General features: G+C 47.8%; 2 protein-coding genes and 1 non-coding gene across 8 annotated transcripts in view; 2 read left to right on the top strand and 1 right to left on the bottom strand.

Annotated features, from left to right (window-relative positions):
- The window catches only part of ACAD10 (acyl-CoA dehydrogenase family member 10), a 38,189-nt gene extending 30,070 nt beyond the window's left edge, over positions 1–8,119 (top strand). For 2 of the 3 annotated variants that reach the window (XM_081802210.1, XM_081802209.1), the window contains 2 exons: positions 582–755; positions 7,410–8,119. In XM_081802210.1, coding sequence (XP_081658336.1) covers positions 582–755; positions 7,410–7,579 — 344 coding nt within the window. In that variant the 3' untranslated portion in view covers positions 7,580–8,119. The remainder of the gene's footprint in view (positions 1–581; positions 756–7,409) is intronic. The other variant, XM_081802211.1, reaches the window with a different exon arrangement.
- BRAP (BRCA1 associated protein) overlaps positions 1–26,161 on the bottom strand; it is a 101,456-nt gene that overhangs the window by 60,955 nt on the left and 14,340 nt on the right. The gene's annotated exons all lie outside the window — the stretch shown is intronic.
- Positions 15,968–16,040, top strand: TRNAE-CUC (transfer RNA glutamic acid (anticodon CUC)). The gene has a single exon. It is a non-coding gene; the product is annotated as a tRNA-Glu (tRNA).

The raw sequence follows: 26,161 nt of genomic DNA, 5'->3' as shown, positions 1-26,161 counted from the left end.
GTCATGATCCTGGAGTCCCGGGATCGAGTCCCACATCGGGCTCCCTGCTCGGCGGGGAGTCTGCTTCTCCCTCTGACCCTCCTCCCTCTCGTGCTCTCTGTCTCTCATTCTCTCTGTCTCAAATAAATAAATAAAATCTTTAAAAAAAAAAAAAAAGATTTTATTTATTCATGAGAGAGAGAGAGAGCAAGAGAGCATGAGCGAGGGGGGAGGGGCAGAGGGAGAGGGAGAAGCAGACGCCCCGCTGAGCAGGGAGCCCACGCGGGACTCAATCCCAGGATGCTGGGATCGTGACCTGAGCCGAAGGCAGACGCTTAACCAACTGAGCCACCCAGGCGCCCTGCCTTTACTGCCAATTTAGTCTGTAACTTTTGAGGGCCAATTTGTGAATAACTTCAAGCCGGGATCCCAGCCTTATGAGGGCAGGAGAGCTGCTGAAATAAGGAGTTGAGCCTGTGAACTAGCTGTGAAGCTCATTGCCAAGGGAGGAAATGATTTTCCTAATTTAGATCCCTGCGGCCACAGGGGGGCGGGGAGGTCAGTGACTGCCCGCCCAGAGATGGCTCTGTCTGTCGCCTCAGGTTTGCGTGACTGTGATTTCACTCAGCTGGGCATCCCTACCGCAGAGGAGTATTTCAGGATGTACTGCCATCACTCGGAGATCCCTCCCCCCGAGGACTGGAACTTTTACATGGCTTTCTCCTTTTTCCGCATGGCTGCAACCCTGCAAGGAGTCCACAAGCGCTCGCTCCCAGGTGATGCTGCCTCAGGGTCGGAATCACAGCCACGTGGCTTCTCCCCCTAGGAACCCTCCTGTGGTCACAGAGGCTTTGGAGGGACCAGTTTGCCAGAATTCTACAAGATTCAGTTAATTCAACCATCTGTCATTAATGGCACATATATATATTCTTTAAAACATTTAGACTTTCAAAAATTATTTTTAAGAGTTATTTATTCATTAGAGAGAGCGAGCGAGCATGTGCAAGTGGAGGGAAGGGCAGAGAGAGAGAGAGAATCTCAAGCAGAATCCCCACTGAGCACAGAGCCCAACTTGAGGTTCAAGCTCACGACCCATGAGATCATGACCTGAACCTAAATCACAAGTCGGAAGCTCAACCGACAGAGCCACCCACATGCCCAAACTTTTAAAAAAGTATTAACATAACATACAAAAAAATTAAAGTAAAAACCTACATAAGAATTAAATCATAAAGAAGAATACAAAATTATTTTCCTGTCTTCTCAGTATCATTTCTTAAAGATAAATACTACCGTTAATGGGCCCCCCATTTTTTTCTGTGTATCTATCTTATCTCTAAGGTTTTTTTTTAAGATTTTATTTATTTATTTATTTATTTATTTATTTATTTGCCAGGGAGAGAGAGAGCACAAGCAGGGGGAGCAGGAGAGGGAGAGGGAGAAGCAGACCCCCTGCCGAGCAGGGAGCCCGATGCGGGACTCGATCCTGGACTCCAGGATCATGACCTGAGCCAAAGGCAGACGCTTAACCAACTGAGCCACCCAGGCGTCCCTCTCTCTCTCTAAGTTTTACAAAAATGTGATCAGCCTACATGCATTTTTTGTACCTTGATTTTAAAATTTTTTATGCTTAAGAATTCCTATGAAATATTTGTGTATGTATACATATAGGATATGATGTGTGTACGTATAGGATATACACATATATATGATTATCATATATATACTTTACAACAACATAAGATACATTCCTTGCTTTTTTTTTGCACTTAACAATATTTCATAGAGACCTTTCCACATGAGTATGTGCAGATATACACCATTCTTTTTGATTTCTATAGTATGTTCCATTGTATGGATGTAGCGTAATTTATTTAACCCATTCTCCTAATGACGTATTTTTGGATTGTTTGCACATTTTTGCAATCACAAATGGTGGTTGGTGAACATCCTTTTTCACACGTGTGAATATACCTGAAGGATAAATTCCCAGAATTAGAATTGCTAAGTTAAACCATGTGCATTTTAAAATTTTGTAATGTCGCCAAATTGCCCAGTAAGAGGATTGCTGGAGGAGAAAAAAGATTATGTTTTCTTAGATGGTGCTTCTCCATACATGGGAAAATGCTTTATTGAACTAGCTGGGAGTTCTACATTATATCTTGTTCATCTGAACTTCTGGGAAGAAAAGTTAAGTGTCGACAGTGAGTCGGATATGTATATATAAATGAACGTTATCACCTACAGAGTGTTTACACATATATATACACACACACATATGTATATATATGAGAGTATGGCACAATCTTACCGGTTTTAATTCTAGATCTTATAGGATAGCAAATGAAATAATCTCTCTCTTAAATTAGTTAAGAAGATAGAAGGCAGGGGCGCCTGGGTGGCTCAGTCCGTTAAGCGGCTGCCTTCGGCTCAGGTCATGATCCTGGGGTCTTGGGATCGAGCCCCACATCCGGCTCCCTGCTCAGCGGAGAGCCTGTTTCTCCCTCTCCATCTGCCTGTCACTCTGCCTACTTGTGCTCTCTGTCAAATAAATAAATAAAATCTTTAAAAAAAAAGAAAAAAAGAAGATAGAAGGCAGATTACAGTTTGCTTCCTATGTAGAAAGGAAGACGGGCAGAGAGAAAGCACATAGAACCTGCCAGAAAGTCCTAGAAATGGTGGCTATCCTAGTAGCATTATGTACTCCCAGTTTTCCCCATGTCATAATCTCTAAATTCCATTCCCACCAAAAGGAACTGGGACTTCTTAGAGAAGTGACTGTGTTCAGGTCAAGGGCAGGACGTCTGCAGGTGAGCCTGGAGCACCTTGTCATACCAGTAAGCGAGGGAGCTGTGGAAGACGACTGGGGTCACATCTACTGCACCCAGGAGTCAGCCTGAACAGGCCCCCACGTGCTAACAACAGGATACATTGAGCACCAGTAAGGATGAAGAGAAATGGATGGGAACCCATCAAGTGTGTTTACATCCATGAGTAAAGAGCAACACTAAAACAGAGTCAAAATCTCATTGGTGGCTTTGGAGGACACCAGGGAACCAACCCATTATTCTAAAAATTGATAAATAAAGGAGAAAAAAAATCAAGGATTTATCCTGCCTTTCGTATACAAGTTCTAGGTCAGGCTAACCAAGTAACTGATGGGAGAAAGCTTCTCTCTAGGGAAGCATCCCAGACAGAATGACAGAATTAACAGATCACCAGTTATCCACCCCTAATACATTAATGGATCTGGAAAATAAGTATCAATGGTGCTAACATCAGCAAGAGAGAGACGGCCAGACATTACGTACCTCCCGGTGCTTCTCCCAAAAGTCAGACCTGGATCTGACCGAGTCTGTAGTGCTAACTACCACCTCACAGGAAACAGGGTTCAGAGGAGCATGTTAAACATGACCCCTGGGGCACAGCCGCTCACCAAGTCCAGATTCGGGGATACTTCACAGATTCTTCAACAAATGAATGTCGGGGGGAAGAGAAAAGATAAAAATGGAACCTGCAGATCAAAAGGGACTTAAGGGGCACCTGGGTGGGTCAGTCGGTTGAGTGTCCAGCATCTGACTCTTGGTTTCAGCTCAGGTCATGATCTCAGGGTCGTGAGATCAAGTACCAAGTACCACATAGGGCTCCACACTCAGGGGGAAGTCTGCCTCAGATTCTCTTTCTCCCTGTCCCTCTGCTCCTCCTTCCTCCTTTCTGGCGCTCTCTCTCTCTCTCTCTCTCTCCCCCCGTAACATACATACATACATACATACATACATAAATAAATAAATAAAATCTTAAAAAAGGGGGTGGATTTAAAAGATACATCAGCCATTATAGCATTTGAATCTTTAGATCCCTATTTGAAAAAACAAATTATAAAAAAATTTTTTTATGAGAGGCGCCTGGGTGGCTCAGACGGTTAAGCGTCTGCCTTCGGCTCAGGTCATGATCCCAGGGGCCTGGGATCGAGCCCCGCATCGGGCTCCCTGCTTGGCGGGGAGCCTGCTTCTCCCTCTCCCTCTACTGTTCCGCCTGCTTGTGCTCTCTTGCTCTCTGTCAAATAAATAAAATCTTCAAAAAAAAATTTTTTTTTATGAGATAGTGAAATTTGAATTCTAACTAGACAGTTGATGACATCAAGGAGGCATAGTTTTGGGTTTTTTTTTTTAAGATTTTGTTTATTTATTTGACAGAGAGAGACACAGCGAGAGAGGGAACACAAGCAGGGGGTGTGGCAGAGGGAGAAGTAGGCTTCCTGCCGAGCAGGGAGCCCGACACGGGGCTCGATCCCAGGCCCCTGGGATCATGACCTGAGCCGAAGGCAGACGCTTAATGACTGAGCCACCCAGGCGCCCCTCAAGGAGGCACAGTTAACTTTTTTAAGCGTGATGATGGTGTTGTGTGTTTTTAAGTCTTTGTTATGAGACATAAATGAAGTATTCATAGATTTACATCTATGATGTGATGTTTGGGATTTACTTCAGAAAAACCCAGGGCAGCGAGGGTGGGGATGACAGAGAATGAAACAAGATTGGCCATGCTCTGATGATGGTTGAAGCTGAGTGATAGACACTTGCAGATTCATTATACTCTTTGCTCCATTTGTGTGTATCTTTGAAATTCTCCAAAATGAAATGTGATTAGAAAGAAACCCAGCAGTAGGTTTGCTAGTACTGCAGGAACGTCTTAGCTTTGAGGTCGTCAACACCCCAAGCCTGGTGGCAGCATGTGGACCTCAGCCAGGTTCCCATATTCTAATGAGAAAGGCAGTTGCAGTCGGGGAATTGATCATTCATTCACTAGTATCTGAACCTCTACTAAGCCAGGTACTGTGCCGGGTGATACTAGCAAAATACAAAGTTGTGAGCAAAACAGTGTCCAGAGAAAAATCAGCATCCAGAGGATTTCCAGTTTAACCTTCCCTGATCTGATAATAGAGGTCTCAATAAGCAGAAATTCTTGGAAACCATATTTTCCCTTCCCCCAGGCAGCATTAGCTCTAACTACCCTTTCCTAATTTGTGTTAGGGCTTTGCAACGAAAGGTAACCAGAAATATTTAATTAAGCAGAGGGCTGCTGGGTCCATGAGGTGCCAAACAGGCCTGACTATCTCTAGACATTTTCTAGGGGACCACTGTGTTCTCACGGGATCCTGCTTCCGTGCCTGGGGATAGGCTGAGTAGATTCTGAATTACCCATTCTGGAATCTCTACACCCATAAACTGCATTGGATTGTCCCCAATTGGCTATCAAGACACCACTTGACAGTTTCAAGATCCTGTGTGCCACGCGAGTGGCTTCATGCTCCTCTTGTGCTCCGTCCTCAGTGTGCATGTGGCTCCAGGAAGGGGGCTGTCTGGTTCCCGACTGCCCCCCCACCCCCGGGGTCCAGCTCCGTACCTAGCACTGAGCAGGTGCTGAGTAAAGACTTGTCCAGTGGCCTGCATTCCCTGCTATGTAGCAGATGGATCTGGTTCCTCATTTGTAAGGAATAGCATAGTATCTTTAACACCAAACTTGCGTGAAAATGGCTCTCGTGGGAAACTGACCACAGCAGGGGCCAGGAGAAAAGCAGGCCTCCGCAAAGATCCATTTATTGATACAAAGAGAATGAGGAAAACACAGTCTCTTTAGAATGTGGAAAGGTGGGGTGCCTGGGTGGCTCAGTCGTTAAGCGTCTCTCTTGGGCTCAGGTCATGATCTCAGGGTCCTGGGATCGAGCTCCGCATCGGGCTCCCTGCTCGGTGGGAAGCCTGCTTCTCCCTCTCCCACTCCCCCTGCTTGTGTTCCCTTTCTCACTGTCTCTCTGTCAAATACATAAATACAATCTTTAAAAAAAAATATTTAGAATGTGGAAAGGCTAAAAATAACCTAGGAGAGCTGGTTGTAAAGAAGCTCACGATACGCGCGCCTGGGTGGCTCAGTTGGTTAAGCGACTGCCTTCGGCTCAGGTCATGATCCTGGAGTCCCGGGACCGAGTCCCACATCGGGCTCCCTGCTCGGCGGGGAGTCTGCTTCTCCCTCTGACCCTCCCCCCTCTCATGTGCTCTCTCTCATTCTCTCTCTCTCAAATAAATAAATAAAATCTTTAAAAAAAAAAAAAAAAAGAAGCTCACGATAAGGACACAATACACACACTTCATGGGTGGATGTCAGATGCAGTCGACCGAATCCAAAAAGCCGCGCTGAAAGACTACACGCCCTATGATGTATATACTACTGTGACATTCCAGGAAAGACCAACTACAGAAATAGAGATCCAAAAAAAAGATTAAAAAAAAAAAAAAAAGAAATAGATTAGTGTTGCCAGAGGCTGGGGCAAAGGATTGAGTACAAAGGGACACCATGGAAATTTGGGGATGATGGGCATATTTTGTATGTTGATGACAGTGCTGGTTACCTGACAAAACTCAGAATTGTAAACTTTTATAAAGAGGGTGTATATACACCATACCTCAATTTTTTAAAAATGTACATTAAGGGGCGCCTGGGTGGCTCAGTCAGTTAGGTGCCCGACTCTTGGTTTCAGCTCAGGTCATGATCTCAGGGTTGTGGGATGGAGCCCCGCGTGGACTCCCTGCTCAGCGGGGAGTCTGCTTCCCCTCTCCCTCTGTCTCCCCTCCCCTTGCACGCATGCATGTGCTAGAATACGCGCACACTTGCTTTTTTTCTCTGAAATAAATAAATCTTAAAAAATTTTTACATTAAAAAAATCCTTCTCCAAAAATGTCTTGGTGCATGTATTTAAAAAAGAAGGGAGCAGTGATCTGTGCAGAGCGGGGTCCAGAGACCAGCCACTAATCTGGTCCCCAGTGACCCTGTAACAGTTTTGCAGCAGGGACAGTTTAGGGTAGTGCAGGGCTCTCAATAGCCCACCGGTGACAGCAGAAGCGACCAGGGGTCTTCCGGATTTCATTAGTTTCTTTAGAGGGGAGGAGCAGGGAGCAGTCCAGCTGAGCTTGACTCCTGGCTCCCAGCCCACTGATGGAAGCGTGGGCACGCCTCCTCTCTAAGACCCAGCTCCGGGCGCCTGGGTGGCTCAGTTGGTTAAGCGACTGCCTTCGGCTCAGGTCATGATCCTGGAGTCCCGGGATCGAGTCCCGCGTCGGGCTCCCTGCTCAGCAGGGAGTCTGCTTCTCCCTCTGACCCTCCCCCCTCTCATGCTCGCTCTATCTCATTCTCTCTCTCAAATAAATAAATAAAATCTTTAAAAAAAAAAAAAAATAAGACCCAGATCCTTGTCCGTAAAGTGGGGAATAAAACCGTCATCGTGCTTCAGGAATTCAGTGAGCTATAATCATACACGCAGAGCACTTAGCACCGTGTCTGGAACGTGGCAAGCGCTCAGCAAATGATAGTCGCTGCTAATAGCATTATTAGGAAGGGTTGTTTGGGAGTAATCACTGTTTTTCTTTGCTTCTGCTTAGGGCAAGCAAGCTTGGCAGCCCCCGAACAAAATGAAAAGCTGACTGAATATATGTCTAACCTGGCCTGGGATTTTGCAGTCAAAGAAGGGTTCCGGGTTTTCAAAGAGATGCCAGCCACAAAACCACTAGTGAGGTCCTGCCACACTCAGCCTGGTCACAGCCCCTGCTGAGCACCCCCGGCGCGAGCAGTTACATCGTCTTCGCAGACTCTTCCCCAGCTCAGGCCTCAAAGGGAGCTCTGGTTATCTGTCCAGAGGGCCTTTCCCCACCACTCAGGGGGCTGTATCTGTGACTGCGGCACCCCTCTGAGTCAGAGCTGTGGACTCACCAAGCCTCAGTGGGGACGCACCCCTTCCCTGCCGATGGAACACCTCAACGGAGAGTTGGTAAGATGTCATCGACACGGCAGAACCTCAGCTCACTGACTGGACACATCTGTTCCCCTTGGAGGCAGGGAAGAGACGGGAGGGCCGAGGTGAATTATCTTTGCTTTCCATCACTGTCGGGAAGAGCCAGCTCTAAGATGCCTCAGTTTTCACTTCATGGCTCTTTCTGTGAGACCGCGTCCTCGCCGGGTAACTCAGCCCCGGCCGAGGACCTGCCACGTCTGTGGTTCGTGCCCCTGGAACACCTGGGCTCGTTATTTTATGCATATTTGTATTATGTAAATTTGAAGCCGTGTGAAATAAAATGCATCAGTTCATAAAGTCTCTCTTTGAAGAATCCGTAATGTCAAAGCCAGAGGGCTAGAGCCCACTGCCAACTGTTGACAGACAGGGACACCATGTTAGCTGATAATGGAAATTCCTTCTGTTCTTTGTCAGGAGGAGTCTTGGCTTGTGTGAGTTTTTAAGTTATTTGAGATCTTCAGGAGGAGCACACATTTTGCCTATGATGCAGCCACCACCTACTTTTTAATAAAATGGCATTATCACTTTTTCCTGGTTACAAGCCGATTGCAAAATAACCAAAGCTCGAACATGACAAGAGTATAAAAAAGAGTTCATGACATAGAAAGACTTCTGTAAAATTCTCTGCTCTCTGAAATAATTACTGTCAACAGCTTGGTGTATTGGGCTCCCAGCTGCTTTTCTCTATTACGTACTAACATGTTCCTGTGTTGTAATGGGATTGTTGTATACATTCGCATCTCCCACTTGCTTAGTTAATTTAATGACACATCAGCACCTGGAGATGGACTGTCCAGGGTTTTCGCAGTATGGGTATACGTAATTTGTCTATCCTCCCCTTGGCTGAGGGACACCGAGGGTGCCTCATTTGGCAGGCTACATCATTCTGGATCACTTAAGCAGCAAAGGACATTAGCTAGCTGCTGACATGGACAGGGAGGCTGAAGACCCAGCTTTAGAAGTCAAGCAAAGACAGGCCACAGGGAGTGTGGCCAAGGCTATCACAAGAGCAGCTGACTGGGAGGTTCTTTGGGAAGCTTCCTCAGGACTCTGGAGTTTGAGATGGGAATTTTCAGAGGGCAGGGGATCCGGGGAGTAGGTCCCAAGGCCACGCCTTCATTGCCACGAAGCAGGGAGAAGGAGGGCATGTCTGGCCCCCTTCCCCTTCTGCAGTAGGAGACTCTGCCTTGATCCCATCAAAATTTATATAGTGAGGGAGTCCTCCAGCATAAGAAGGTGATTTGGGGTGCCTGGGTGGCTTAGTCGGTTAAGTGTCCGACTCATGATCTCAGCTCAGGTCTTGATCTCAGGGCCGTGAGTTCAAGCCCTGAGTTGGGCTCCACGCTGGGCATGGAGCCTACTAAGAAAGAAAGAAAGAAAGAGAGAAAGAAAAAGAAGAAGGTGGTCTGGGTCCTGTGCAAGCAAGGTGCATTGAATGTTCTTACACACTTCTATGTACATTTACGGTTTCTACAACAGGATAAATTATTTTAAGTAAAAATACTGGTCCAAGAATGAGACCATTTAATGTTTTAATAAATGTTGCCAAGGTTTTTTAAAAGATTTTTAAATTTTTAAGTCATCTCTACACCCAACATGGGGCTCAAACTCACAACCCTGAGATCAAGAGTCACACACTCCACCAACTGAGCCAGCCAGGTGCCCAAATATTGCCAAGTTTTGATCAGGAAGGTGCTTACTAATTTATGCCCCCATCAGTAATGTGTGAATTGCTCTTCCCACCACTGCTTCCCACCAGCATACTTCATCCTCGCGCATGTAATGTAAGCCCGTCAAGGGCACAGAAGCACTAGAAAAGGAAACACTCATGCAAACACCTCCAGACTCTAAAAGGAATGCCGAGGCAAAACCTAGAGTAGGGATCCTTCTACTTCCAGTTATATCTGAATGGGAACATGATGATAAGTAATAAGATTTGTGGGTAAAGTGGTGAAACTGTAACTCATGGCTTTTATCCCAAGTGTCATCACTCCCATAAATAGGAAGATGAATTTGGCCATTTCTGGTGCATTTCACAAATCCTGTGAGGTATGCCTTGTTAACCTCAATTTAAAGGAAAAGAAATGGATTTGTCCAGCTAGGAATACTAGCGTCTGGATTTCTGTCCAGAGCTCCTGGGTTCAAATTCTGTGGGTTCCCCACACATACACAAGGACATGATTAGATCCATTTCCTTAATTCTGCCTCTTCAGAACTCCCTTGCTTCTTACTCCCCACCCCCCAGCCTACTTTATTTGTTCCAATTAATCTGCCCTTTCGCTCCTTGGTCATTGCATTCAGAGCTACTGAGCTTAATACAAACGGTGAGACCAGTGCATGTACTGATACTGAAAATACGTCATTAGACCAGGCCTGATATCGGTGTAAAAGTCAGGCTAGCTGGACCCCTCCCCGTAAGAAGAAGTGACGGTGATTATATCCATGATCACTAACATTTAGTGCAGCCGTCGGCTTCTGTGTCAGACACTTCATATTCCCTGTGTCATCTCATTTAACCCTTAAAACAGCCCAGTCAGGTGGGCGTTGTGGACCCTGCTTAGGTCTTTGGGCTGCCTAGGGTTCGGTCCCCTTTCTCGGTGGCAGCATCCCAGTTTCATCTGGGGGCACTCCTTTCCCCCCTTTGGATACAGTGGCCGAATTGTCAGGGTGCCAGTCCAGCCCTCCTTGGCCAAGAAGTGGGCACATGCGCCAAGCGAGGCCAGCCAGACCGTCTGGAATTGGGAGAGTGAACAGTATTTTCGAGAAGAAACATTGGCATTCACTCATTCCCCAGGAGGACTGCTGAGCGTCCTGTCCCCTGTGATCCTCTAGGGTGTCTGTTTCAGAGCCTCATTCTCTAACCTGAGCTCCTGAGAACCTTTCCGTTCAGTTCCTTTTTTCCCGTTAGTTAGCGACACTTGGTGTTTACTGCTACAACTCAGTAGTCCTGACTGATGGATGGGTAGTTATGTCCCGTTTCACAGATGAAGAAACTGATCAAATATCTTGCCCGGCAGGTATGTCAGGAATGGTGCTAAACTGGGTAATCTGAACGAAGGCCCGAGCTCCTGACCCTCAGGCTAGACTTCCTAGTTACCTGGCTAGGAGCTACATTTAGAAATCTGGGGTTACTTGTCCCCTCAGTAGGGAAGCTGATTCGGGGGTCTGTGCACCATATCAAAGCGGCTGAGGCTGCCGCCACATGTACTGGGCCTGGTTCCTATCAGGCACGCTAACGGATCCTTCAGTCTCCTATGTTCACGGCGCATGTTCTAGAAGATTCATTACAACCCTAGTAATGCTAACAACGGTGGAGGGTGGGGTACGTGGGGTGTCTGGGATATGGAGACTGCAGGGAGTGAACCGACAGCCACCATCACAGCTAGGACCCCACACCCCAGGCCTCCTCGTGCTCACCCCACCCACAAATCTGCAGGCTTTCTCTCCAGCCCGATGATGCTGACTCACATCATTATTTTTGGCACACACTTCATTTCTGGCTCTCTACCTTCCTCCTTCCAATCCCTTTCATGATTTTCCATAGGCCAAAATAAAAAATCACCCACTGTAGTTCCCTGACTTATTTTTCCTGGAGAAAGCCAAGGCTGAAAGACTTTGGAAGCTTTTCCTACCCTTGGAGACGGATTCTGAGATAAAAATACGGAGCAGGACTGACCAACATTGAGTGTGCACATTTGTATGAACTTCTGGGCATGTCTGTATGCTCCCGAGTTTCCTCCTTTACAATTCTCCTGAGCGTGCAAGGATATTCTAGTTCTTGGCAAGAACACCAGTCCCCCTCCTATGATTCGGGCTTCCCTCTGGCTTCACTGGCTGCGGGAACACATCCGAACTCAAACTGCTCATGAGGGAGGACGGCTTCCAGCGGCTGGCTGGAGCCAGAGCAAGAAAGCAGCTCAGGATGGGAGTTTTCCAGAAAAGATGGGAGCCATGCGAGTCATGGGCCTGGCTGGCTTCTGTGAGTCTTTGGCCCCCCAGTTCCAGTCGGTTTTCTTTCAACAAAGGAGGTTCATGGCTGGGCTTCGGGAAGAACCTTCAGGAAGGTGTCAGAGGGCAATGTGACTTGGAAGGAGCTCTGGCTCATGCTTTCAAGGTATTTGAAATTTTGAATATGGACACGGGAGTCACTGTAATGCCTCCTCTCCTTTTCAGATCTTTAATTGTTCTGCTCCAGATTCGGGGAACATGAAGCTTCTGGTGCAATACGGCCCAGGAGCAAAAGGCCTACTGGCTGATTCTGTTGCCAGAGGGAGAGGCCAGCTCCCATTCGGCTAGGACTCAGCCCCCCCCCGCACCTCACTTGGGACACCACCCACTGGAGCTCCTCCTCATCAGGCCGGACCCCTGTGGGGCCCCTCCAGGCTCTGCTGGGCAGGGAGCCGGGAGTGAGGGGCCCTGGCCAGCTCTAGGCCGATGTGATCTCACTCAGGTCGCCTCATCAGTTGCCACCAACCTGAGTCTTCCATCTGAGAGAAGAGCTTCTACATCACAGTCACCAGGGGTGGATCTCAGGCATTCGGCCTGACATTCATTTTTCCATGATACTTCCCTGGGTCTGTGTTGATAAGCATGTCTCTCTCTCTGCCCTGCTGTTGCCTGGGAAACAGGATGCAGAGAAGATTCTGTCTCCGTGCTCCCAAGAGAGGCAGCAGAGCCCAGGAGAACCGGAGGTCCCACGTGGGTCACCAGATGCATCACACACGTGACGCGCTGGGAACCTCTCCTTCACTGTCCCACTGTCTTCAGTGGGCCCCGGGCATCCCCGCTGGAAAGGCAGAAGGTCACCTGTCAGTGGCTTCCCCCTCCCGTGAGATCACGTGTGCAACAGCATAAGGGCCCAGTGAGAATCCTGCCCTCCGTCCTACATTCACTCTGCAGGGCCCTCCCTAAGTGCTATGTGGACCTCACCTCCGCAGGAGGTACGGATTATCACACCCATCCAACAGAGCAGGAAACTAGGACCGAGAAGCGACTTGTGAGTCACTTGCCTAAGGTGCTAGCCCCCTGCCCACACATAGGGAACTGAGAATGCAGGGTTGGCCTGATTCTGAAGCCTGTGCCGCTTACGTTGACGGCGCCTGTGGGAAGAGCAGAATGGGCTGCCAGGGTTAACGTAGCGGTTTTCAGCCTCTTGTGTCTACATTATATTTTCAACTCTACGTGGTGCTTTTTTGAAACAACTGCTCTTATGATGTTGGATTCATTCCTCACGGGGACAGAAACCAGCAGCTCTCATTTCTAGTCAGGAGCCCGCGTGCACTCATCTGATTACGTGAGGTCTTAGCTCTATCTGCCTGCTGGCTGTGGCTTTCCTGGGCCCGACTGCGTCTGTGAAGAGAGCTCATGGCTCCAGCGGCAGATGAGAGGGCCTGCCTCTCTCCTTTCCTCTCCATCCTGGATCCTCGCTGCCAGCTTGGTGTGTTTAGGGGAGAAACAGACCCACAGGCCCCGAGCCACTGGCAGCATCATGCTCTCGGTTCCCACGGATACTCCGGGGATGGAAATCATCCAGGCTGTGACAGCGGATGGGCTGGAAGACGCTCCGGGTTAGCATCCCAGGAGCGGCTCACCTCTGTGTGTGGCTCTGGGCCTGGGCAAGTGGCTCTGGGCAGTCCTTGTTCTGGATCGGGGTGCAAAACCTCCGTGAATATGATGACATTGGGAGGGCCACATGCTCCTGCATTTGATTTCCATACATGAGTATCAACCGCAAGGCAAATTTCAGACAGGTATTTTTATACTTTCTTTTTTCTCTTCTGAACTTAGAAGATAAGCAAGAATCTGTGAGATGAGGAGGCCACGCAAGACAGAAGCAGGAGGCGGGACGTGCGCTGCAAACCTTCTCTTCTAGATCCCAGTAGACAGCTGACCTCCAGGCTTGGAGCCCCTCCCACATGGGCTCTTTCTCTCTGCTAACAGCGTTCACGTTTTTATTTTCAGTGTTTCCAAAGGATCACTACGGTGTTAAAGTCACATCCCACCAAGGAGTTTCCGTTCAAGGTAGAGTCGTCAAGGTAGAGTCGTCATGTTTTAGAAAACGAGTGGAGGGGCGCCTGGGTGGCTCAGTCGTTAAGCGTCTGCCTTCGGCTCAGGTCATGATCCCAGGGTCCTGGGATCAAGCCCCGCATCGGGCTCCCTGCTCAGCCAGGAGCCTGCTTCTCCCGCTCCCACTCTCTCTGCTTGTGTTCCCTCTCTAGCTGTCTCTCTCTCTCTCTGTGTCAAATAAATAAATAAAATCTTTAAAAAAAAGAAAAGAAAAGAAAACGAGTGGCAAAATATTCATTTAACACAGCAAATCAGTGATTTATTTTCCATCTTTAATAGGCTCCTTCCTGCCCTCCCTTCCCCGTCAACCATGTCCCAGACAGAAGGCTGAGTAAAGGGCAGGAATATTGGCACAGGTGACCTGAACTGTTGCAAGGGATAAACACATCCAAAGGAAGCAGGTAGACAGACTGCTCAGTGGGAATCTTTTGTGTGTTTCGGCAGCCCTGGTGAAGTCCTGTTTGAGCAGATAGGTGTGCTCGAGGAGAACAGGGTCTGGGGCCCTGGCCGAGGCTTCAAGACCGCCCAGGGCAGACTGGATCCCAGCAGGATCCACCAATGCATATGGCTGACTGGATCGTCAGGGAGGGTCCTGGTGCTCGGAAAGCCCGCTGAGTGCTTCTCCTTGTGCCTGCTCTGACCTGGAGCCACCTGTCTGTTTTGCCTTTGGACCTCAAATCCTAACCGTTTTCTGAGAGCACTTAGCAGGTGAAGCAAGATGATATTCTTGCCAAGAAGCTGTGCCCCTGTCTTTGCTTTGCATCTGTTACTTGGTGAAGTCTGAAATTCAGAGCAGAATGAGTCTCCCTCTGGCGAGGTGATCAGAAGGAAAAGGCCAGCCTCTATGGCAGGAGGGGGCAAAGTTCCAAGGTCCAAAAGGCCATGGGCTGCTGAGGACCACTTTTGCTACTAGCTCATCTTTAAACATCAGCTACCAGAGAGAACCCACATTGGTGGCTTTTGTACCTGGGATTCTAGAGTCTAGCCCTATACCACCCTCCTTCCCCAGCGTGTCCACAGAGACTTTATTCTTTGATCCCCTGAAAGGTTGGAAGCCCATGCAAAAGAGAGCTATTGCTGGGAATGGTAATTCAAATCAGTGCCGTTGATTTCACAAAAATGAAGCAAACCCTTGAGACCAAACAAATGTCTCACAAGAATCTCTGTACCAAGAACAAAGGTGGTCCGATGTGTTTGGATTACCGAGCAAACCTATGATTCACACCTGCTTGAGCTGAGACTGATTAGTCCTTTTTTCTTTAAAAAGAAAGTGCTTCTGACAATTCAACACCAAAAAACCCACACAAATAATCCAATTAAAAATGGGCAGAAGACATGAACTGACATTTCTCCAAAGACCTCCAGATGGCCAACAGACACATGAAAAGATGTTCAACACCACTCAACATCAGGGAAATGCAAATCAAAACCACAATGAGATATCACCTCACACCTGTCGGAAGAGCTAAAATCAGCAACACGAGAAACAACAGGCGTTGGTGAGGATGTGGAGAAAGGGGAACCCCCGTGCACTGTTGGTGGGAATGCAAACTGGTGCAGCCACTGTGGAAAACAGTATGGAGGTTCTTCAAAAAATTAAAAATAGAACTACCCTATGATCCAGTAATTGCATTACTGGGTATTTACCCAAAGAATACAAAAGCACTAATTCTAAAGGATACATGCAACTCTATGTTTATTGCAGCACTATTTACAATAGCCAAGATAATGGAAGCAACCCAAATGTACATCGATAGATGAATGGATAAAGATGTGGTATACCACATACGTACAATGGAATACTATCCAGCCATAAAAAAGAATGAAATCTTGCCATTTGCAATGACATGGACAGAGCTAGAGTGAAATAAGTCAGAGAAAGACAAATATCACATGATTTCACTCGTAAGTGGAATTTAAGAAACAAAACAAATGAACAAAAGGGGGAGAAAAAAGAGAGAGAGAAGCAAACCAAGAAAGAGATTCTGAACAGTAGAGAACACACTGATGGTCACTAGAGGGGAGGGGTGGGCAGATGGGTGAAATAGGTGATGGGGATTAAAGAGTACACTTTCAAGGAGTGTCTGGTTGGCTCAGCCGGTAGAGCATGAGACTCTCAATCTCGAGGTTGTGAGTTCAAGCCCCACGTTAAACATGGAGCCCACTTTAAAAAAAAAAGTACACTTAATCAGGATGAGCACTGAGTAATGTATGGAAGTGTTGAATCACTATATTGTATACCTGAAACTAATATAACACTGTATGTTAACTACACTGGAATTAAAATTAAAAACTTAATAAAAGTAAAAAACAAAGAGGGCACCTGGGTGGCTCAGTCGTTAAGCATCTGCCTTCGGCTCAGGTCGTGATCCCAGGGTCCTGGGATCGAGCCCCACATCGGGCTCCCTGCTCAGCGGGAAGCCTGCTTCTCCCTCTCCCACTCCCCCTGCTTGTGTTCCCTCTCTCACTGTGTCTCTCTCTGTCAAATAAATAAATAAAATCTTTAAAAAAATAAAATAAAATGATGCTGGAGGAATCTATTTCTTAATGTAGATGTTCACCATACACTCTTTCTTTTTTAGATTTTATTTATTTATTTATTTGAGGGGGGAGAGTAGGAGCAGAGGCAGAAAGAGAGAAAGAATATCCAGCTGACTCCCATGTCACGAACCTGAGATCATGACCTGAGCTGAAAGCAAGAGTCAGACGCTCAGCTGACTGAGCCACCCAGAAGTCCCTGTCTACCTTTTAAAAAAAAAGTTTTTATTTATTTATTCATTTAAGTGATGTCTATACCCACCGTGGGGCTCAACTCACCTCCCCAAGATCAGGAGTCACAGACTCTTCAGACTGAGCCAGACAGGCACCCCTAGGTCCTCCCCTTTTTTAACCTGAAAATGTATACCTTTTATGCCATGAAATACATTATTTGTATAATTGTTTTTAGTTTAAAAAAAAGGGTGGAAAAGATAAAAGAATCCCTTATAACCTTTTCTGATTGCTTGTGAGTTTCAGAGACTCTAGCATCCCCACTGCAATAATCATTGCCCACAAGGGGGCTCCAGCCTTGTTCCCAGGCGACCTAGGGATGTGAAGCCGGGCCAGCCTGTGAGGAGCCCACAGTCACAACCTCATTTCCAGAAGCTCTGGGCCAGTGGCTAGCTCAGATCTCTGCCTGGCAGCCAGGCCTGCCCAGAGGGGGCTGAATCATGGGAGGAGAGGGATTCCTGGAAGTAATTTGCAGCCACCATGGTGACAAGCTCCGCAGTGCACGTCAATGTTGTCTGTGTCTGGATCTTTTCCCTGGAAATCGCCTGTGGCTACAGGGCTGACAAACTGCAGATATGTGGCAGGCTCCTGCTTTTCTCCCTTTCGTGTCCTGTCCTGTCTTCTCCCACGTGTGCTTCCACCCACCTCCTCTGTGGGCCCCTCTGGCTGCCTCTCCTGTGTCCAAGGTGAAGTCCCATGGGGCCTTTGGGAAGCCCCAGCGGACATCCATCGCCCAGTGGCCATGGAGATGGAGTGGCTTTCTGCTGGTGCAGAAAGCTGCCCACCTCATAGGCGTGGCAGCAAATTGGATGGGAGACTGAGGGGCCCAACAGATGATAGGTTGTGAGGTCGAGATGAGGGACTCCAGCCTGGGCATCTAGAGACACTGACGCTTCCTCCCCCGTGCAGCAAATCATGGAGAAAGAGCTTGGCTCCTTGACGTTAATAACTTTGCTTTACTTCTGCTTGGAAGTATTTGGGCAGCTTTTCAAAACTGGAAAAGGAACAATGAAAGAGTTCTGAACTTTCTGCCTGGTGAACTTCTGTCCAAGACAGCGCGGCGATGGGGCCCACACGGTTCCCTGGCGTTAGCTATGCCCCGCGGGGTGCAAGTATCAGGCAAACTGAGGAAGCAAAGGAACTAACCAAAAGAGATTTATTTTTAAGTGTGACATGATCCCTTAAGCGGCTCCTTCTGAGTACCACTCGTGGACAGGCACGATGCCCACAGTGTTTTCTGCAGCTCTTCACGGGGCAGCTTCCACCCCTCAGCTGAGAATCTCAGTAATGGGAAGGCCACCCAGGCTCTAGGTCTCAGTTCACTGGCGCTGTAGTGCCAGATACAGGGGAGGCTCACAGGAGCCTCCCTCGAATGCCTGACCCAGGGCAGATCCTTGCAGCTCTATTGCCCAGAGTCCTGGCTGGCCTTGGTCCCTTGTCACCTTGGAGACAGAGCTGGCTGTGACCCTGAGTGGGGTACAAGCCGCTCCTCGTTCTGTGCTGTGTGTGCTGGTGATGCTCCCCGTCATCTGGGAAGATGTCCATGTCCCCACGTTCCTGAGTCTGTCCTTGCCCCAGCACTTGCTCACACAACATCCACGGTCACTCTTGTAGTCACCACCACCGAGTCCTCCACGCCATCTCACTAGGTGCCGGGCACAGCCCACGCACCAGACAGGGACTGCTTACAGAGCTTGTGGTCCAGCCAGACCTGTTCTGAGCTGCTGTTTCCACTCCTCCTGGTGAAACTGATGGTTCTTCCAAGCAGTCTGCCTTCAGGTGTGCCTTTCTAACCACATCTCCTCCTCGTCCTTACAGGCTGCAGCTTTAGATATTGCCATGATGAGAATGGTGGCCCTGTCCATGGTCTCCCAGGCGACCGATGGTGTTATTCTGGTGAGCACAGGCTGTGGACTGCTGGCTCATAACTCCCCTTGCCTTCAGCTGCCCAACCTCCTGTAAACTCCAGCAGCTGCCTGTTGTTGCCCAATTAACACCATGTGATTTTCCGTTTCCTCCTCGAATCAATCCTATAGGGAGGCCCCATTCCTACCCCATTTTGAATATGAGGAAACAGGGGCCCAGAAAAGTGAAGTGACTTGTTTAAGTTCACTCAGCCTGCAATATCTGATCTCGGAGTTTTAGGAAATCTAGGTCCTTAAGACACCAGAGCGTGTCCTCCTAACCATTCAATCATGCCTCCTTCCCAAATCTTAACCTAGAGATCTCCCGGTGGCAGAAGTCACCTAGCAGAGTGGACAGCAGGTATGGTTCCAGCTGAAGTCTTCCAGAACCTTCGCTATCATGCAGCTGTCAGGGGACATCTCCAGGAAGAGAGCCATTCTGAGCCAGGCACTCGCTGCTGGGGCCCTCGGGGCTAGGGGCTCACCCAGGGCTTCCTCCCTTCCCACCTTGTGTCTTCCAGGCCTTCAGAGCAGCAGGGCTGAGCAGCAACTGCCTCGCGGCTCGGTTCTTTGCCTGGGCCCCTGCCTGCACTTTGCCGGGCAGCCGTGGCCGAGATGGAGCTGGAGGACGGCGCGCCGGGCCTGCAGGGCCCCAAATGGTAAGCCATGTGCTCTGAAAGGGGTGGTATGTGTGATTCTTGCACGCTGCCCGGCAGCTCTATCCTGGGATGGTCATTGTGAACTCAAGCTTCTTGGGTCCCCACAGAAGACGTTTCCATGAATTTGCTGTTTCAGGCAAGGAGGAAGGGGGTGAGCTCAGAGCTGAATGGGTTGTGTACAGAGCCTGGAAAGCTGGTCTCCAGGCTGGGCAGCCCATGCCTCCTTCCTCTCTGGCTGTGGGGTGTAAAGGCTGTGGGAATATGGATGCATATTAGGAGCCCTGTGCTTGCTCCCAAACCCACAGACTTCCTACTCCTTAGGGCCCTCCCCAGCCAGCAGAGGGGCAGCCACGACTGGCCAAAGCCTAAGGATCCAGGGCCAGAGCACTCCCAGGAAAATGAAATGAACCCAAATCACGAAGCCACTGGCGTCTGATGTTCTTTGTTTGAATGTCCAGAGCCCAACTCTGGGCCTGGCACAGTCTAGGCATTGGGGAATGTTCAGGTAAACAAAACGGGAGCCCACATCTCACTAGGGGATGGCAGTGAGTATCCCCAGACAATGGTGGGTGACATGGTATGTGCTGCTGGGCAGGTAGAGGGTTGGCTACTTGGGAGCTTATGGGACTCTTTCCAGAAGATGCCTTTGAGGCATTGGTGCATGACAAGAACAGGCAAGCGTGCTCCAGAAGGCCCTGGTGAGCAGCCCAGTAGGTCTGGGATGAGGCGCAGAGACAGAAGAGATGCCAGGTCACGAGGGGCCTTAGGGGCCTTGGTCAGGAGTTGTTGTTGATTCTAAACATAAGAGGGGCGCCTGGGTAGCAAAGTCGGTTAAGTGTTTGCCTTCGGCTCAGGTCATGATCCCAGGGTCCTGGGACCGAGCCCTGCAACAGGCTTCCTGCTCAGTGGGGAACCTGTTTCTCCCTCTCTCTCTGCTGCTCCCCCTGCTTGTGCACGCGTGCTCTCTCTCTGTCAAATAAATAAATAAAATCTTAAAAAAATAATAACGTAAAAACTGATGAGTTTAGAAAGTGGTGTGATACGACTTGAGTTTTAAAAAGATCTTTCTGTTCTCCAAAGTTCACCAGAATAAAAAAAGAATAAAGGAGGATTACAGCTGGCTTAAAGTTCCCTAACATTGCACACAGCTCTAAAAGAACCACCTGTGAAATTAAAAAAAGAGAGAGAGAAAAGAAAAGGAAGTGGGGGCAGAGCCTTAAGAAGCTACAGAGCAAAGGATCCGGAGAATATAGGAGATCTAACCTGGTCCTAATCTGATGTTTTTTCCACCTCCAACAAACAGTTGATGTTTCTGATAAGCCAAATGTATTAACAAATGGGATGATGCTCTCAGCACTGTGCTTCTCTGGAATGCGAGTCAGTTGTGGTTGCGGGTGCACACTTGGGCATGAACAAGCTTGGTGGTAATGATCTTGCCTAACCAGTTTTATTTGTGAAACACTAAACATCTTGCCACCATCCTTACGTGGCTGGACCAACCTGTCTTCTTCTTAGCTGTGGGAAAGGGAGCAACATGTGATCAGAACATGCTAACGGTTTTTCCTTCTCACAGGAATATTCTATCCCAAAGCAACTGAACGTTCGCACATTCCTCCGTTCCTCTCTTGACAAGCATTGGAGGCTGGATTTCTGTAGGGCTGAACCCTCCCCAGTGATCCCGTGACAGTCAAACGTCCACAAGGTTCCATCAGGAGTGAGGACTCTGGTGGGGGCTTTCAGCCCTTCCCGTTCTCCCAGCTCCTCATTCTCCCTGCAGCAACTTGTGGGCATGGCATCCGCAAGCTGCCCATGCTCCCCTAAGCCCTGATTTCAGATACTATCAGATACTTCCAGAATAATCCTATAGAGGCTGAAAGAAAGACTGAATCCCAGACACCTTGCCTGGCTGGGGCCCCCTCAAGACAACAGCTGGAAATGATCTCAAAGAACATTCTCCACCACATACCCCCATCTCAAGAGTTTCCACTGGTAGCTCAGAGATGCCCATTGCCTGTCAGCACGGAGGGCTGCAGAGCTCCCCAGGGATAAGTGGGCAGGCCAGGAACACAGCCTGCCCTTCTGCAGTCATAGTGAAACTTTGTGTCAGCCCAGGGCTGAAACAATGGTTGAACATCTCTGAGACATGTTAGTTGGTATTTATACTGCCTTCTGTGCTGCCAGATGGCTACAGACTTGTGCCCTATGTCACCCTTGCTAATGTGTGTGAGCGTCAGAGCACACGGATGGCAGCGTCTCAGACTCCAGCAACCTGGGGTCCAAATCTGTGATCGTCTATCTGTTGGACAAGTACTCTGGGAGCAGTGTCTTTTAACCAAGATGGCTGAGTAGAGAAATGGCTTCTGGGAATTCTGTATCCTATCAGCACTAGATAGATAACACAAGGTAAAGAGCTGTCAAAGAGAAAGGCAGACGCTAATTACATTGGGAAGGACAGACATTAATCAATAATGTACTATTGCAATAGGGCAGAGGGCTCAGCATAAACTGACCTCAACCGCCATTTTTATAGTGAGCATTTTCAAGGGAAGGAGGGGTGGTGGGGGTTGTACAGGGAATTTCCTGCTGATCTACCAAAAGTAGGAAGTGGGGGCTGGTCCATGTGAAGCCCATTTGGGTTTGCTAACTGGCACTTGCTTATTGAAGTTGGGCTTGAGCCTCCCAGAGACTGGGAGACAAGTGCCCTTTCTTGGGGTGTTGGCTGCAACAGAATACCTTTTTTGGAGCAGCCTTGAAGTGTCTCACGCAGCACTGTCCTGGGGGCTGAGGTCATTACAGGGATGTAGCCTTGAGTTGCTAGAAACTATGTTGCTGTGTTTTCAAATCTTTTGATGTGGTGGTGCGGGGGTGGAGGGTAGGCTAAATAAATCTTTTGTGCTGAGAGTCTGCAGTTTTTACAGGCCAAGTTTGAGGGCCACTCAAGAAGAAAGCTCAGAGGAGCCGGGCAGAATTCGGTTAAAGAGAGAATCTTTGTCAGCTACGGATCTGGATTTAAATAATGGCCCTGGGTTTGAATCCTGACTCCATGACAGACTAGCTGGGCGATGTTAGAAGCCATTTTTCATCTGGTAGAGTTGGTTTCCTCATCTGAGAAATGGGAAGAACAGCACTTCCCCTCCAGGACTGTCGGGGGATTAGATGAGACGATGCACTGCACAGCTTGTAAGAAGCCCGGGTATACGTGTGTGTTTCGTCTGTGGCTGGAGTCCAGAGGGGGCTAAAGAGCAGGCTGCGCTTCAGTTGATTTAGGCCTGCAGGGGCTCCAGAGTCAAGGCCCAGCTGGGACCAGCTAAGACTGCAACTTTTCTCAGACTGTAATGTCCAAAGGAATCACCTGGGGATCTGGTTAAAATACAGAGTGTAATTCAGGAAGTCTGACAATGCTGCTTGTTCGGGGACCCCATCTGGAGAAGCAAGGGTGAAGCACATGGCTAGACTCCCCTCACTTGACCCCTGGGAGTGAGGCTGCACCACCACCGGATAGAATAATAGCTACTGAGTATTTAGTACATACTAGGTGCAAGAACCATCCATATATTATTTGAACCCTTACAATAATTGGCCGCTACTTTTTCTCTGCCCATTTTAGAGGTGAGGAGACTGAGGTTCAAAGAGACTTGTTTAAGGTCAATGAATTTGAACCTAAATTCGGGGACTGCAGAGCTCTTTCCACTGTGAGGCATGGATTTTTATGATCTCTGTGGGGCTTCCTGAGAGGTGCTGATTGCCTCACCTAGAAATGGAGGAGGAGGAAAAGGAAGCCCCATTTAGTCTAAGAGGAGCATGTCCTGCCATAAAGAAAGTATATGAATTTTCCCCAATGATTCTACTTTCAAAGCTGGGTAGTTTTGGGAATACGTCCTTACCACCGCCTTTCAGGGGCAACCAGCACGGAGCGGAGGGGTCTGCTCTGTGAGCGTGGCTGCATGTGTGGCGTGGTGAGCTAGCCGTATGTGCAAATAAGGAGGGCAGCCTGGGCCTAGGGCTGCACCACATTTCCTCCTGCTTCTGAGGCAGAGTAGTTTCCTGTTTATTTATTTTTTATTTTTTTAAAAGGTTTTTATTTTTATTTGACAGAGAGAGAGAGAGCACAAGGAGGGTGAGGGGCAGGCAGAGGGAGAGGGAGAAGCAGGCTCCCTGCTGAGCAAAGAGCCCAATGTGGGACTCAATGCCAGGACCCTGGGATCATGACCTGAGCCGAAGGCAGCCACTTAACCGACTGAGCCACCCAGGCACCCCAGAGTATCTTCCTGTTTAAATGTTGCTTTGGGGGCTCCTGGGTGGCTCAGTCAGTTGAACGTCTGACTCTTGATTTCTGTTCAGGTTACGATCTCAGGGTCATGGGATTGAGCCCCATGTCAGGTTCCACATTCAACAGGGAGTCCACTTGGGATTCTCTCTCTCCCTCTGCCCCCCCATTCCCCGCTGTCTCTCTCTCTAAATAAATAAATGTTCCTTTGAATTGCCTACCTCACATCTGTTGTTTGGGTGGAAAAGAAAAAGCTTCCACTAGATAGAGTCAGTGTCCCGGGATGGATGGGTACTAACTAACAAAATATCTAAAATCCCACCATTCAGTGACTCCAAAGGACACTTTAGTTACCACCTGTTTTAGAGAGTAGGTGGAACTAGATTATTTTCAACATGAAAACACACAATTGGGCTCTAACCAGGAAATGTTGTGGAGTACTGCAAAGCTCAGAGTGTATCTGTCTTCTCAGAGCAAGTGAAAGGATTCTTGCTCAACTTGCTGCTTCTCCCAATGATCTCAGCTCAGTGGCAGGACAACACTAATTCATGTCCAAGTGTTCACATCTCTCCCTGCCGCATTGTGCTAAAAAGAAAGATCATTGTGCTTGCTTCCTTCCTCCCCCTGCTTCACTCTTCTGCCCTTTAAAGATACTTTGCTTTTGTCAGCTCAATTCCTGGCAATGAGTCCACAGACAAAGGGCAATGGAGAATAAGAGAGAAAGATGAATCTAGAGAAAAAGAGAATTTTTTTTTTTTTTAGTAAGAACGAAGACTTAAGAGCAAGAAAACGAATTGAAAGAAAGAAAGAAAAAAAAGACCAACACACACTGTCAGGAAGAAATCTAGGTGGAGAGTTAAATTTTAGTTAATGCTCTGGACAGACTGAGCCACATGGAGGCACAAGTATATTAGGGTTTCAGCACATCCAGTTGATTTTGGTCTGTAGTGCTTGGATGACTCGAAATTGAAGACTGTCTGAAAGCAGCTGCCAAAGGCTAAAATGGATATGGAAGACTTCCCTGGAGGATGGGATTTGGCCAGAATCTTGATAGGTAAGATTTCTTTAAGCAGAGAGGGTAGGATGGACCTGGGGAGGATGGGTCCCCAAGACGAAGAGACCACGGGCAGGAAAGCTGCTGGTGAGAGCTGGTGAGCACCACAGATGAACAAACTAAAATAAATAAATCTGTGAACCAATGTGTACGCGATACCAAGACACGCAACCATGCATGCTGGCAGGGACACAAGCACGTTGCTGCCCACTCTCTCAATGTATATGAATGTCTGTAAGCTAACGAATTTCTCCTTTCTCTCCCCACAACCAAATTTATGGCTTCCCCTTCTTGGCAAACAGCACAGGGTAGAAACATCAGCACCATCTTCCACCTCTCCTTCACTTTGATCTCCCACAGCAAACCATCAGTTCTACCTCTATGTGCTCCCTCCCAGCCAACCCCATTGCTTTCAATGAGGCCCTCGTCATCTCTCATGTCAGATCTCTGCAACTGGCTTGTCTCCTCTCTACAACCAATATTCTATGTCGTCTCCAGAGGATCCCTCAAAGCACATATGCAAACTTGTCACTTCCAGGCTTAAATATCTTGGTTAAGAAAAATGATAAAAATGATACCACAGGGGCGCCTGGGTGGCTCAGTCATTAAGCATCTGCCTTCGGCTCAGGTCATGATCCCAGGGTCCTGGGATCGAGCCCCACATCTCCCCCACTTGTGCTCTCTCTCTCTATCAAATAAATAAATAAATAAATAAATAAATAAAATCTTTAAAATAAAAAATATGATACTACAAATGATAGTACAAGACTTACAAGAAAGCTACAGTGATCAAAACAGCCTCATACTGGGATATAAAGAGACAGATTCAGGAAACAGAATATAGTTCAGAAATACTCAACTACTTAAGGGCACTTAGTATACTAAAAGATGGCTTTTCATATTGGGGGGGAGATGAATTAATGAATAAGTGGTGTTAGGTACCCTGAGAAACATCTAAAAAAAAGAGTCGGATCTCTAAACCTTTCCTTCTACCAAAATTAATAAAAGAATCACATTTTATAGTTTAAAATGCAAGCAATAAAAATACTAGAAAATAAATAGGTAAACATTCAATAAATTGTGTTGGGAAAACTAGATAACCAGATGCAGAAGAATGAAATTGGACTCCCATCTTACATTGGTCACAAAAATTAAACTTGAAATAGAATAAAGACTTAAACATAAGACCTGGAGCCATTGGCAAAGATTATTTTGCATATGACTCCAAAACACAAGCACCAAAAGCAAAAATTAGTAAGTGGGATTACATCAAACTGAAAAGCTTCTGCTCTGTGAAAAAATCAACAAAATGAAAGGGAATGGAATGAGAGAAAATATTTGCAAATTATATATCTAATAAGGGGTTAATATCCAAAAGATATAAAGAACTCGTACAACTCAATGGTAAAAAAAAAAACAAAAAAAGGGCGCCTGGGTGGCTCAGTTGGTTAAGCGACTGCCTTCGGCTCAGGTCATGATCCCGGAGTCCTGGGATCGAGTCCCACATCGGGCTCCCGGCTCAGCGGGGAGCCTGCTTCTCCCTCTGACCCTCCCCACTCTCATGTGCTCTCTCTCTCTCATTCTCTCTGTCTCAAATAAATAAATAAAATCTTTAAAAAAAAA

This window comes from Leptonychotes weddellii, chromosome 13 (assembly GCF_054177405.1).
Source record: "Leptonychotes weddellii isolate Sample4059 chromosome 13, ASM5417740v2, whole genome shotgun sequence".
NCBI classification, from domain to species: Eukaryota; Metazoa; Chordata; class Mammalia; order Carnivora; family Phocidae; genus Leptonychotes; species Leptonychotes weddellii.
Note: the sequence above shows the minus strand (reverse complement) of the source record. Positions and strands in the feature narration are given on the sequence as shown.